We start from the raw sequence: 14,774 nt of genomic DNA on the forward strand, positions 1-14,774 counted from the left end.
CGGGAATGAAGCCGTGCGAGTTCAGCTGAACTCGCACGATTTCACTCCCGCATGTCAGTCCCGATTTCGGCAGCGATTTCAGAGACATCTGTGCAGGTTTCTGCACAGATGTCAATGTAAATCGCAGCCCAAAATCGCAAAAAATAGTACAGAAACAACTTTTTGAAATTGGTGCAGTGCGGAAGATGCAGCGTCGCACCAATTAGGATGGTACCATTGACGGCAATTGCCGCCGATTTGACATGCGATTTGACATGTCAAATAACATGTCAAAACTCTCCAGTGTGAACCAGGGCTAAGGCAAGGTCAATAACATTTTTCTAAATGTTAATCCGTTGTTGTAGCGCTGCGCAGTATTAAAATAACTAATCAAAATAAATAATTGAGACCAAATACTTACTTTCTATAGCCAACATTTAGGAACACCTGGGCATATTAACACCTATATGAGATTATTGAATATCCATGCCTGAAACCATGGTCATTAACATTGAGTATTACCTTTGTGGCTATAACATCCTCTTCTGTTCAGGGAAGAGTTTGGGGTGTTTTATGTAAATTTGTGCCCATTTAATCAAAAGAGCATTTGTGGGTCAGATACTGATGTTGGATGACAAGACCTGGCTCCCATTTGGCATTCCAGTTCACCCCAAACGTGTTGTTTAGGGTTGAGGTCAGGTCTTTGTGCAGGCCAATCAAGTCCCTCCACACCAAACCATGCTTTTATGGAAATAAACATTCTGGTTGCACTTTGCTATTCCCCAATACAGTATATTCTTCTCAATAAACTTTATTAGGTAGAAACATGGCTTGTAATGCATGGCCACTCCCTCCCGTAGGGCAATACTAACTTTGGGGGACATTGCTAAGTTTCAATGATTTATCTCTTTATGGTGTTGGCTTTGTGGACAGCAAAATCATAATAGAAAAGAAAAGGGCCTTGCCCAGGAAAAAGCCTTTTTTAAGAATGGGTAGAAAGTGCATAATTGTCTAAAATGTCTTATGCTGGAGAGGATGTGGTTCCACAGGCACGCCGATGCACATTATGTAGTATTGTAAACACCTCTGTAGTGCACAGTGTGCAGTGTATTGCTGTCTCCCAGGGGCACGCTGGATTGTTTGTATCCTAAATATGCAGCGATGGGATTGTATTGAGCTTTCAGCATTGCTGATACTAAATCCAGGATCTAATTGGTGCATCCGGTGTTGGCCCCCCTCCCTCTAATGGCTGCTCCCATAATTAGGAATATTGTTTACATGCCCCTGCTGAGATATTTAGCTATATCTAATATACTTTCTTACTGCTGATTGAACTTTCTCATTCTACTGTGACTTGCATGATTTTGCATTTCAATTTAAGATAGAGAGACATATTCCCTTCTCTGTCTCATCTGTGAACCTTGGCCGTGTCCTGAGAAAGCCTAACGGCGAAACGTGTAGACATACAAGGGCTCACTGCACAATAATCATAGATGCTATATGTTACAAATTGTCATTGTTTTTTAGATATTTGTATTTTTCAATAAATTTATATTTTTTATACTGCTATATCTTCTCCACTGTTTCTTAGCCAAAAAAGTCCACCTCCCTGGTAATACTAAAGGAGGGTGTTCCAAATTATTAAGCAGAGCACCATTTTCAAGCAATATGGGGAAGAAAAAGGATCTCTCTGCTGCCGAAAAGAGTGAAATAGTTCAATGCCTTGGACGAGGTATGAAAACATTAGACATTTCACGAAAACTTAAGCGTGATCATCACACTATTAAGAGATTTGTGGCTGATTCAGAGCACAGACGGGTTTCATGCAGATAAAGGCACATTGAGGAAGATTTCTGCCAGATCCATGCATCAGATCAAGAGAGCAGCTGCTAAAACACCATTACATTACGACTCACGGATCGTTTCGACACCTTGTATGCAGCTAACTATCCCCAGCTGCTGACCACGGTCAAAGAAGACCTTTTACGATGGACGCTGACCGCCTTTACATGGTTAGGTCACATGAACATTATAAAGATGAATGTCTTGCCCCGAATACTTTTTTACTTACAGATGTTACCGATCCCCCTTCCCAGAGCCTTCTTTGACCGTCTGTCCAGCATGTTCTCCGACTTCATTTGGAACATGCGCAAACCCAGAATAGCACTAAGAATACTAAAGCACCTGAAACGGGAGGGAGGCTTGGGAATCCCAGATATAAAACGTTATTAACGAGATATAGTCCTTCAGAGAATTCTTAACTGGCATTTCCACATGCACTCCAAGCTCTGGGTCACCCTAGAGAAGTGCCTGGCAGGTAGAAACTTGGCTTATGCACCATGGTTGCCGCGGGAAAATAGGGGGCTTTCCGAAACGACCTCCCCACTAATGGCTCAGATGCTGTTAGTTTGGGATAAAATTAACCCATTGCTGAAATTGGCCCCCCTGTGTCCCCGTTGGCACCGTTAGGTGGGTTCCAGTGGTTCCCCCCAGGCGAACAGATGGTGTTTTTTGAGCCATGGGTGGACGATGGGAATGCTAGTTGTGGTAAAGTCATGAAGGACGGCAAGCTCATGAGCTATGAAACCTTACCAGTGGGGCGCAGGGGCCCTCAACTCAACTTTTGGAGATACAGACAGTTACACCCTTTCTTTGAAAAACATAGCCACACAATTAGAGACCCCTCTACTCCCACCCCATATGAACGTCTCTTCACCAATAAAGAGCCTGTCCCTCATTTGGTGTCGGAACTGTACCAACTTCTAGGCTCTGCTGCTCCCCAACTTAAACCTGCCTACATTTGGCGGTGGGAAAATGACTTGGGGCAAGATTTTACAGTTTCTACGCAATTAAATCACTTATACTACCTGACCCACTCATCCTCTGTAGACTCCCGAACTCAAGAAACAAATTTTAAGATAATGTCTCGCTGGTACCGTGTGCCAGCAGACTTAGCCCGTATCTATCCAGCCATATCAGAACAATGCTGGCGTGGCTGCGGGCACCGAGGTACTCTTATTCATATATGGTGGGACTGCCCCCTAATCAAACCCTTTTGGGAAGATATACGAGACCAGATAAAAAACATAACAGGGACGGAGGTCCCTTTCTCTCCAAAGCACTTTCTTCTGCATTTACCCCCAACTTCACTTAGCCAGTATAAAAAGAGCGTGCTGCCCCACCTGCTGAACGCAGCAAGGCGCCTACTTCCAACCTACTGGAAAAGATCCAGTATCCCTACCCAAGAACAGTGGATTGATGGGGTAAATGTGATATGAGAGGCTGGGGACTGGATAGCGACCTGCCGAGGTTCTCGTGAACGATACTCAGCACTCTGGACACCCTGGATTGAATTTGTTTCCGACCCAAACTGGGTACCCTCCAGCTTAGACACTGCCCTATTAGAGTTAGCAGATCCTTCCCTCAAAACCCGCAGACCAATGAAACCCTAGAGGACTGAGGCCTAACATCCTGATGAGTTACTACAAATGAGTCCAGCTGGATGGGGGAAATGCTCCTGTTGCGGTGCACCCGATGTGGACATGGACGAATCTTCCTTCTAGATCACAGGTACACTTAGTTCATTCCCCCCTAACCCCCCTCTTCCCCTCTCCCTCATTTCTCTTCTTCTTCTCTTTTGTCCCTCTTCTATACTCTTCTATACTCTACAAAAGTTGAATGTTTTATTGATATACTGCTACCGGTTGGGGAAATAAACAACCCGCTGTTGGTAGACATTATCACAGAAAGCCCCCATACTCATGAGATCAGCCCCTGATGTTACAGGAGCACAGGTGGTCCCGTCAGATATACACACCGTTATCTCTTTTCGGTCCCTCCGGCGTTTGGGGGTGGGGGGTGGTTTGATGGAGGCCGTGGAGCCCCCCTCTGCCCCGATCGCAGGCCGGGGGACCGTATACTTGGATATTTTGGCAGGGGATCTACCTTCTCAGCTCACAACTGATGTATGTGCTACATGTGACATGACAGGCTGATACATTCTAATAAGATCACATGTCTCCACAGCTATTCTAGACTCTGCTCCCCTTATACCCCGAATAATCTCCCACCCGGTATGCTCCATTGGGCTACTTTACATGTAACCCGATGCTTTTGATCTTGTGATTGTATTTCTGTTCAACTAGTCTAATCGAGCGAGTTCTGTATAAGAGACCCTGCGAGGTCGGAGTTCTTATTTTTTGTTTTTACAGACTATTGGACATGTCTTGTTATGTGTTTTCTTATACAAAATAAAATAATGATTATAAAAATAAAAAAATAAAAAAAAAACACCATTACATAACAGCAAACAGATATTTGAAGCTGCTGGTGCCTCTGGAGTCCCACGGACATCAAGGTGTAGAGTCTTCCAGAGTCTTGCAACTGTGCATAAACCTTCCATTCGGCCACCACTAACCAATGTTCACAAGCAGAAACAGCTGCATTGGGCAGAAAAATACATGAAGACTAATTTTCAAACAGTCCTGTTCACTGTTGAGTGCTGTGCAACCCTGGATGGTCCAGATGGATGGAGTAGTGGATGGTTGGTGGATGGCCACCCTGTTCCAACAAGGCTGTGACGTCAGCAAGGCGGTGGTGGAGTCATGTTTTTGGCCGGAATCAAAGGAAGAGAGCTGGTCGGCCCCTTTAGGGTCCCCGAAGGTGTAAAGATGACCTCTACAAAGTATGTGGAGTTCCTGACTGACCACTTCCTTCCCTGGTACAGAAGGAAGAACTATGCTTTCCAGTAATAAAATCATCTTCATGCATGACAATGCACCATCTCATGCTGCAAAGAATACCTCTGCATCAATGGCTGCTATGGGGATAAAAAGAGAGAAAGTCATGGTGTAGCCTCCATCCTCCCCTGAAATCAATCCTATTGAGAACTTTTGGAGCATCCTCAAGCAAAAGATCTATGAGGGTGGGAGGCAGTTTACATCCAAACATCAGCTCTGGGAGGCTATTCTGACATCTTGCAAACAAATTCAAGCAGAAACTGTCCAAAAACTCACAAGTTCAATGGATGCAAGACTTGTGAAGCTGCTATCAAATAAGGGGTCCTATGTTAAAATGTAACGTGACCTGTTAAAATGTTTAAAAAGTTAAAATGTTGTCCAAAGTTTGATTGAAATAGCTTTTGATTTCAGTAAATATGCTGCAAACACAACAAATGACAATTTGAAAGTTCTTTACAACCTATAAAGTGTTTGGAAACTTACTGTGCGTAATAATTTGGAACAGTGCATTGTAAGTTTTTTATTTTGAAAAAAAAAACTGTTATCATTAGGAGGTTTGTTCAATAAAATTTGAATTGTACTCTTAATAGTTGATAACATGAGAATTATGCTGACTGTTGTTTACATCAATTATTTAGGTAAATGAGAAAAATATCATTGGCATAATAATTTGGAACAGGGTGTAGAAAAGTATCCACTTCCACTGTGCACTTCCATATTGTGATAACCCACATACCACCAGACTGATAATTACCAAGTGGCCAGACTGATAATTACCAAGCATTGTAAAAAACCGTTGGCACCCACTCCTTCAGAAAATAGATGGTGAAAAACAATGTTTTATATATGAAAAATTCCTAGCAATTAGATGGGATAAACTCTTTATTTTTAAAAAACGCTGGGAAGCATGGACCAGATGGATGCATTGGCCTTAAGATCTGCTTTGATTACTCTTGTACTTTGTTGTACTTTCTACAAGGAATTTCATTGCACTGCTCAGTAACATTTAACACAGCCCCCCTCTTTCATGTGCCCTCTGGAATGCCCGCTCAGTCTTCAATAAACTAGTTTCTGTCAATGACCTTTTCCTCTCCAAATCCCTTGATCTATTTGCTATAACTGAAACCTGGCTCCAGGAATTCGATACTACCTCTCCGGCTGCACTTCCCCACAGTGGCCTTCTCTGGATTCACTCCACCAGACCCAGTGGACGAAAAGGAGGTGGTGTCAGACTTCTCCTCTCCCCACAATGCACCTTCCAGGTACTGCCCACACCTCCCTCTTTTTCCACCTGCTCTTTCGAAATGCACTGCATTCGTCTTTTCTCTCCAGCTTGTCTGAGGGTCGCAGTCATTTATCGGCCTCCTGGACCAGTGTCACGCTTTCTGGATGACTTCTCTGCATGGCTACCCTATTTTCTCTCATCCGAAGTGCCTGCCATCATCCTAGGTGACTTTAACATTCCAATCAATGTTAATAATGCTACCACTTCTAAACTACTCAACCTAACCTCCTCTTTTAACCTAACACAATGGATACAAACCACCACCCACTCCAACGGCAACACTCTCGACCTTGTATTCTCCCATCGCTGCACTCCCTGCAATCTCTCCAACGCACCCTTTCCTCTCTCTGATCACAACCTTATCCGTTTCACACTCTCCTTGTCTCCTATATCACATGCTGTCAACCCACAAACCACTACCCGCAGGAACCTTCGCAACCTCAAACCTTCCCTTCTTCACTCTGCTACTGATGGCCTTTATGGCAAAATCGCACCCCTGTCCTGCCCAGACCTAACCACTTCCATCTACAACACCACGTTGTCATCCTCCCTAGACGTACTTGCTCCTCTTTCTACACGCAGAACCAGGCCCCATCTGCCACAACCCTGGCAAACAGACGACACCAGAAGTCTCAAGAGACACAGCCGTGCTCTTGAGCGAGCATGGCGTAAATCTAAATCCCTGCAAGATTTTACCCTCTACAAATCTGTCCTTCTCAAATACAACTCCTGCCTCCAGACTGCTAAACAAACCTATTACAACACTCTCATCAAAACCCTCTCATCCAAACCTCGTCAACTCTTTTCTACCCTTAATTCCTTACTTCACCCCCCACTGCCCCCACCCGCCAACTTGCTTACCGCTCAACAGATTGCCAACCACTTCAATAGCAAAATCAACACAATTCGCAAGGAGATATCCAGCATTCAAATTCCTCCCCTACCCAACATATCAGGTTCAACACCACACTCAATACTCTCCTCCTTTTGCCCAGTTACCACAGAAGAAGTTGATAAACTCCTCTCCATGGCCCACCTCACTACATGTCCCCTGGACCCTGTCCCCTCTCAATTACTGCGACCACCTTCCCACTCTATCCTCAACTCCTAACTCCTAACCCACATCTTCAACCTCTCCCTGTGTCATGAAGATCCTGCCAGTAACCAGCGATCCAGGCGCACGGGAACACGGCCACGGGTTCCACTGCGCATGCGCGCGCGTTCACGGGTGCGGTCATGCACGGGCACGCGCGCGCGCACTCCCGCTGGTGTCAGGCGGGCTATTTAAACCGGTCTGTCACACTCCATGCCCGCTGTCTGCTCTACAGCGTTCTGTGTGTGTTTCCTGATCTGATCTGTGTATCCTGTTATCTGACCCGGCTTCCTGTTTGACCATCCTGCTATCCGCCTGCACCAGACCCTCTTGGCTTGCCTGACCATCCCTCTGCATTACCCCTGGTACCTCTGCTGTCCGACCACTACCGACCACCGGCTTGTTGACCCTCCGCTGTGCTTCCAGTCCGCTATTACCTGCTGTTGTTCCTGGTTCCAGCCCAGTGTTCCAGTCTGCTACCTACTGCTTGTTCCTGGTTCCAGCCCAGCGTTCCAGTCTGCTACCTACTGCTTGTTCTTGGTTCCAGTCCAGCGTTCCAGGCTATTACCTGCTGTTGTTCCTGGTACCAGCCCAGCGTTCCAGTCTGCTACCTACTGCTTGTTCCTGGTTCCAGCCCAGCGTTCCAGTCTGCTACCTACTGCTTGTTCCTGGTTCCAGTCCAGCGTTCCAGGCTATTACCTGCTGTTGTTCCTGGTTCCAGCCCAGCGTTCCAGTCTGCTACCTACTGCTTGTTCCTGGTTCCAGTCCAGCGTTCCAGCCTGCTACCTACTGCTTGTTCCTGGTTCCAGCCCAGCGTTCCAGTCTGCTACCTACTGCTTGTTCCTGGTTCCAGCCCAGCGTTCCAGTCTGCTACCTACTGCTTGTTCCTGGTTCCAGTCCAGCGTTCCAGGCTACTACCTGCTGTTGTTCCTGGTTCCAGCCCAGCGTTCCAGGCTCCTACCTGCTGTTGTTCCTGGTTCCAGTCCAGCACTCCACTATCCGGCTTGCTTACCTGTTGGGTTCCTGGTCCTATCTGCATTCCAGTCTCTGTCTTCAGGTTCCTGATTCCAGAGGGTGCCACCACTACTGAACTTCCAGCAACTGTTGATCCTGCCAGGCACCCATACCACTCTTCACTCCTGGCCCTCTGTTTCCATTCCAGGGGAACGGGAGTGGGAGCTGTAAGGGAGGTCTTTCCCTGCACTTCAGGCTCACAACCTACCAGGTACGTGACACCCTGTCCTCCGGCACCTTTCCTTCCCCGCTCAAACATGCACTGGTTACCCCCATACTCAAAAAACCCTCACTAGACCCCACCTGTTTGAATAACTTAAGACCTATCTCCCTTCTCCCGTTTGCCTCCAAGCTCATTGAACGCATTGTTTATGACCAAATGAGCCGCTACCTCACGGACAACAACCTTCTTGACCCCCTACAGTCTGGCTTCCGCCTACAACATTCTACTGAAACTGCCCTACTAAAACTCACCAATGACCTAATAACTGCCAAAACAAATGGCCACTACTCCATACTCATACTTTTAGACCTCTCTGCTGCCTTTGACACAGTTGACCACCTGCTGCTCCTCAGCAAATTACACTCCCTTGGCCTCCATGATTCTGCATTATCCTCCTACCTATCTTAGAGCACTTTCAGTGTCACTTACAACTCCATCTCCTCCGCTCCCCTTCCTCTTTTTGTTGGGGTACCCCAAGGCTCCGTCCTTGGGCCTCTCCTTTTCTCACTCTATACCTCTTCCCTGGGCCAGTTGATAACCTCCCATGGCTTCCAATACCACCTCTATGCCGATGACACACAGATCTATCTCTCCACTCCTCAACTCACCCCCACTATCTCCTCACGAATCTCAAACTTGCTGAATGACATATTGGTATGGATGTCACACCACTTCCTCAAACTTAATCTTTCTAAAACTGAGCTTGTTATATTTCCTCCTTCACGGTCCCCCTCCTGTGACTTCACCATTAATATCAACAACACAACCATTGGTCCCTCCACACATGCCAGGGTCCTGGGTGTAATCCTTGACTCTGACCTCTCCTTCAGCCCCCATATCCAATCACTGGCTAAATCCTGCCGCCTTAACCTCCGCAACATCTCCAGAATTCGACCCTTCCTGACTAATGACACCACAAAGCAACTTATTCACTCCTTGATTATTTCCAGCCTCGACTAGTGCAACTCTCTCCTTAATGGCCTACCCTTAAGCAGGCTATCCCCCCTTCAGTCTATTATGAATGCTGCTGCTAGACTAATACACCTCACTAATCGATCCGTGACTGCTGCTCCTCTCTGCCAATCCCTTCACTGGCTTCCCCTACCCCACCGTGTAAAATTCAAAATGCTAACCATAACATACAAGGCCATTCACAACATCGCCCCCATCTACATCACCAACCTCCTCTGCAGATATCGCCCAAATCGCCCCCTCCGCTCCTCCCAGGACCTCCTGCTCTCTAGCTCCCTTGTTACCTCCTCCCATGCTCGCCTTCAGGACTTCTCCAGAGCCTCTCCCATCCTCTGGAATTCCCTACCCCAGTATATCCGATCAGCCCCTACCCTGTCCACCTTTAGGAGATCCCTGAAAACTCATTTATTCAGGGAAGCTTATCCCACACCCACATAACTGTCCCTGAGCCACCCCCATCAATTCATTCTTTGCAGCTATTACCTTTTGTACCACCACCCCCTCCCTTTAGAATGTAAGCTCTACGAGCAGGGCCCTCCTGTACCTTTTGTATTGAACTGTACTGTAATTGTGTTGTCCCCCTTATACATTGTAAAGCGCTGCATAAACTGTTGGCGCTATATAAATCTCGTATAATAATAATAACACTGTAATGCCGCGTACACACGATCGGAAATTCAGCCAGCAAAAGACCGATGTGAGCTTTTGGTCGGAAAATGCGACCGTGTGTATGCACCATTGGACTTTTGCTGGCACGAATTCCAGCCAGCAAAAGATTGAGAGCATGTTCTCAATTTTTCGGTTGGAAAAAGTTCCGACCGGAAATTCTGATCGTCTGTAGCGATTCCTTCGTATGCTTGGAAACAATTCGACGCATGCTCGAAAGCATTGAACTTCATTTTCTCAGCTCGTAGTAGTGTTGTACGTCACCATGTTCTTGACGGTCGAAAGTTCAGCAAACTTTTGTGTGACCGTGTTTATGCAAAGCAAGCTTGGGCGGGATTCCGTCGGAAAAACCATCCAAGATTTTTCTGACGGAAAATCCGCTTGTGTGTACGCGGCATAATACTTCTCATCATGCACACCTTGGGAATACTTTAATGCATTTCCTTCTTTGTTTTGTTGTTTTTCTATTCATGTTATTTCATTGACATGTAAGACTTCTTCTATACTTCGCTTGCATGGCAGTCTTTGTACTGTTCTTGTACGGTTGTATCCCTTTATACTACAAAATTTATAAAAATAGAATGAGAAAAAAAACAAAAATAGCTGTTTGTCAGTGTGAGAATGATTTCCCCCCGTTCACATTGGAGCAACTGTCATGGGATTTGACAGGTCAAATCCCATGACAAGTTGCATCCTTTTACCGACTTTCTGGTGCCGCGTTGATTTGAAAAAGTAGTACATGCACTACTTTTGCCAATTTCAGGTGCAACTTGAATAGACATCTGTGCATGAAGCTGCATAAAAGTCGCATCTGAGGTTGCACTGACATTCGGCTTTGAAATTGTGCGATTTCAGATCAAGTCGCACGATTTCAAAGCCGCATTCAATGTAAATGGGGGCTAAATCAGATAATGTTGGGACTAAATTGTTGACAAAAAAGTCAGCCTGAACTTTAATCGCATCCAAGTCTATCGGGTTGATATCTGGACTTGATGGACCTTCATGTTGGAACAGGAAGGGGCCATCCCCAAACTGTTCTCACAAAGTTGTGATCATGAAATTGTCCAAAATGTCTTGGTATGCTGACGCTTTAAGAGTTCCCTTCACTAGAACTAAGTGGCCAAGCCCAACCCCTAAAAATCAACCCCACACCATAATTCCCCCTCCACCGAATGATTTGGACCAGTGCACAAAGCAAGGTCCATTAAGACATGGATGAGCGAGTTGGGGGTGGAGGAACTTGACTGGCCTGCACAGAGTCCTGACCTCAACCAGATAGAACACCTTTGGGATGAATTAGAGCGGAGACTGTGAGCCAGGCCTTCTTTATTTCCAACGGATGTTGGCTCAAACTTGTCTTGCCTACACACGGTCGCACAAATGTTGTTGGAATTTCCGATCGTCAAGAACGCGGTGACATACAAGACATACGACGAGCCGAGAAAAATGAAGTTCAATAGCCAGTGCGGCTCTTGCGCTTGATTCCGAGCATGCGTAGAATTTTGTGTGTCGGAATTGTCTACACATGCTCGGAATTTACGACAACGGATTTTGTTGTCGGAAAATTTGAGATCCAGCTCTCAAATTTTTGTTGTCGGAAATTCTGACAACAAATGTCCGATGGAGCCTATACACTGTTGGAATTTCCGACAACAAGCTCACATCGAACATTTGTTGTCGGAAATTCCGACCGTGTGTACGTGGCATTACACATACTGGAGCACTTCACTACTTTCTCCTTTAGAACTATTACACTGTATGTGTTGTTTTGCCTGTTTATGACCTCTCCCTGTCATTTAGTATATAACTTCCGCTGCCGTTGAAATTGCCTTTAGTATTGAATCTAGAGCATGTGTTTGCACATCACCATTGTTCAGTCATATTGTCAATTAGTATATGGCAGCCTTGAACTGACAATTATATTGCTGCTATAATTTGCTTCTGTTCTCTTGTGAACGTTAGACACGAATCTCCACAGCCGGATCTAGGATACGATCTTGCACAAACAAGTGGAATTTGCGGACCTCCCTCCAGTATGCCTGTTTAGGCCTGATTCACACTTGTGCAGGCTGCATATTGCAGGTGCTTTTTTGCGTTTTTTTCAATACACATCTTTAAATCATTGAAGTCTATGGAACCAAAAACCAGAAAAAAGTCCCTGGTCCTTTTCATAAAATGCATAGATTTTAACCACACCCATAGGAAACCATGTTAAATGCACTGTAATGTGTTTCTGCAAAACTAAAAACTCACTAAAAAATGCGGAGGTGTGAACCAGGTCTTAGTGAAGACTGTCTTTGGAATCCTAATGCCCCGTACACACGGTCGGACATTGAACGGACATTCCGACAACAAAATCCTAGGATTTTTTCCGATGGATGTTGGCTCAAACTTGTCCTGCATACACACGGTCACACAAAGTTGTCGGAAAATCCGATCGTTCTGAACGCGGTGACGTAAAACACGTACGTCGGGACTATAAACGGGCAGTAGCCAATAGCTTTCATCTCTTTATTTATTCTGAGCATGCGTGGCACTTTGTGCGTCGGATTTGTGTACACACGATCGGAATTTCCGACAACGGATTTTGTTGTCGGAAAATGTTATATCCTGCTCTCAAACTTTGTGTGTCGGAAATTCCTATGGAAAATGTGTGATGGAGCCCACACACGGTTGGAATTTTTACGACAACAAGGTCCTATCACACATTTTCCATCGGAAAATCTGACCGTGTGTACGGGGCATTAGTTCTTTGAGAAAGGGATCAAAGGATACTGCCTGAAGAAGACCGTTTTTTTATCCATATTCCATAATATGTGACACTTCTACTTTTCAGACTTCCATTTTATAAATTGTACAGTGATACTTAAGGATACTTAGGAAAATAAGTAAAATAAAATACATACAGCATATTTACTTTTCTTAAAGAAGAAATAATGTTTCTTCATGAATTGTGGTTGATTGCAGAAGTTGGGATCATTTGCTTTCACCTTCCAGTTGCAAGCTGAAAGGAAAGAAGAGATTTTTTTAGAATGACTGAGCTTTTTATTTTGGGTGGTGAGCAGTGCACCATTTCCGAGAAGTGGAGATGGGTCCAGGATGATACATCTTTTTTTCACAATGCTATGGAATTTTTAATTTTTTTTCCACCCCAATACTTTATTAAAAGAAACACACGGTAAGTTCAAAGACCACAGCATTGGCAGTTCTAAAAATGAAACATTTCCATGAATGAGTCTACACAGCAAAAGCCATTATGTACAGAGGAGGCAAACATGCATACAATGAAATGACCTGGAACACTAGGGTCTAGGGAGTCTCTGTACCCCGTGTGGCATTTTCCACGGTAGACACCGTTTTTCTAAAGAAGGGGTCTTACCGAATAAGAAGAACAGTACAGAAAAATGATGGGCAAAGTCAAACGGGGGGGGGGGGTAAAGGGAAGGGGGCTAAGGGACCATTCAATCTGCCAATCAATCAAACCGGACCTGGGGGCCCAGTCTCTAGTAAAGGGGATTCAATTCAGCAGCCCTGTGTACTCCTCTGAGTAGACAAATTTGTGCCAGTAAAACCATTTTTTTGAGAAATTTACACTATGGGATTTTAAAGTGTCACTAAACCCACAACAGTAAAGTCAGTCTGTATATGCAGTAAAGCATGCTTGTTATACTCACTATGGAATTTAAGGGGTTAATCCTCTGCATTGTGTAAAAAGGCAATTTGATCCTCCCCTTTTTCTACTGTCCCCAATCCATCTCCTGATAGTACAGAGCCTTGGGGGCACTCTGCACATGCTCAGTTTGGTGTGTATTGCTAGAGAGTTTTTTTTTTCTTGTGAGGGTGCATGTAATTGGCACAGGGCTAATCAGCACTGTCCAGACAGCGGGTTAAGGGTCCTGCAGTCTCATAGGACAGTAAAAGTAAGCCGGTCCAATAGATGGCACAGGGGCGCCGCCCCCCTGATCTCCATGCGCCGCCCCCTAATCTCAATGCGTGGCACAAGAAGCATATATTTCTACAAGTTTTTTTTTTTTGAAGCATATGATTAGAGCCTGAGGCCTCAAAAAGGTTGGGCTTCAAAAAGGTTGGGCTTGGGGCGCAGAGCACTGCGTCCCAAGCCCACCCACTTGTGACATTAGCGAATCAATATTTGCTTTTTTTTTTTGTAGTGTAGGTAAATTGTTTGGCTTATAATACAAGAGCCGAGGGTCAAATGTGACCACTCAAAAAAAGACAATATTAATTAGGACCAGCCGCGGTTTTGCAGATAGTGGAAAGATACAAAAATTGTATATATCAGTGTCAATCAGACTGCTGCTCGATGCCCAGCAACCCTCTAAATAAACAATTAAAATTGAGACAACATTGTCAAAACATAAAAATAGCACACAACTGAGCTCAGAATCATGCAGACAACAGTCAATCATTCTCTATGTATCGAGCAATGCTCCACAGGTGCACATGGATAGCTTCAGCTTCGCAATTGATGAGTCTCAGCAAGCCCTTGGGGCTACCGGTAGTGTTCAATTAACTTGAATAGGCTGATAGACTCAATAACAACACTTAGTTGGTAGAGCACAGTGTCACTTTAATGGAAATAGTATATTGTATGTATCTAGAATTTGTGGAAAGAGGGTAACACGGAGTATAAATGGCAGATAGTAATGTACCAGTCGGCCACTTTTCAGCGGTGTAAGGACAATACTCTGACTATGGTGCTCCAACAGTCTTAGCCTAAATAGGCTATCCCACCATAAGCACGTATGGGCAATTTAATTACCCTGACATGTTTACAATAGTCAT

General features: G+C 45.0%; 1 protein-coding gene across 1 annotated transcript in view; it reads right to left on the reverse strand.

Moving 5' to 3' along the window:
* The window catches only part of LOC141132194 (phospholipid-transporting ATPase IC-like), a 151,614-nt gene that overhangs the window by 106,696 nt on the left and 30,144 nt on the right, over positions 1 to 14,774 (reverse strand). Inside the window, exon 3 of the mRNA XM_073620313.1 lies at positions 12,878 to 12,975. Coding sequence (XP_073476414.1) covers positions 12,878 to 12,975 — 98 coding nt within the window. The remainder of the gene's footprint in view (positions 1 to 12,877; positions 12,976 to 14,774) is intronic.

Source organism: Aquarana catesbeiana, linkage group LG01, assembly GCF_042186555.1.
Source record: "Aquarana catesbeiana isolate 2022-GZ linkage group LG01, ASM4218655v1, whole genome shotgun sequence".
In the NCBI taxonomy this organism is placed as follows: Eukaryota; Metazoa; Chordata; class Amphibia; order Anura; family Ranidae; genus Aquarana; species Aquarana catesbeiana.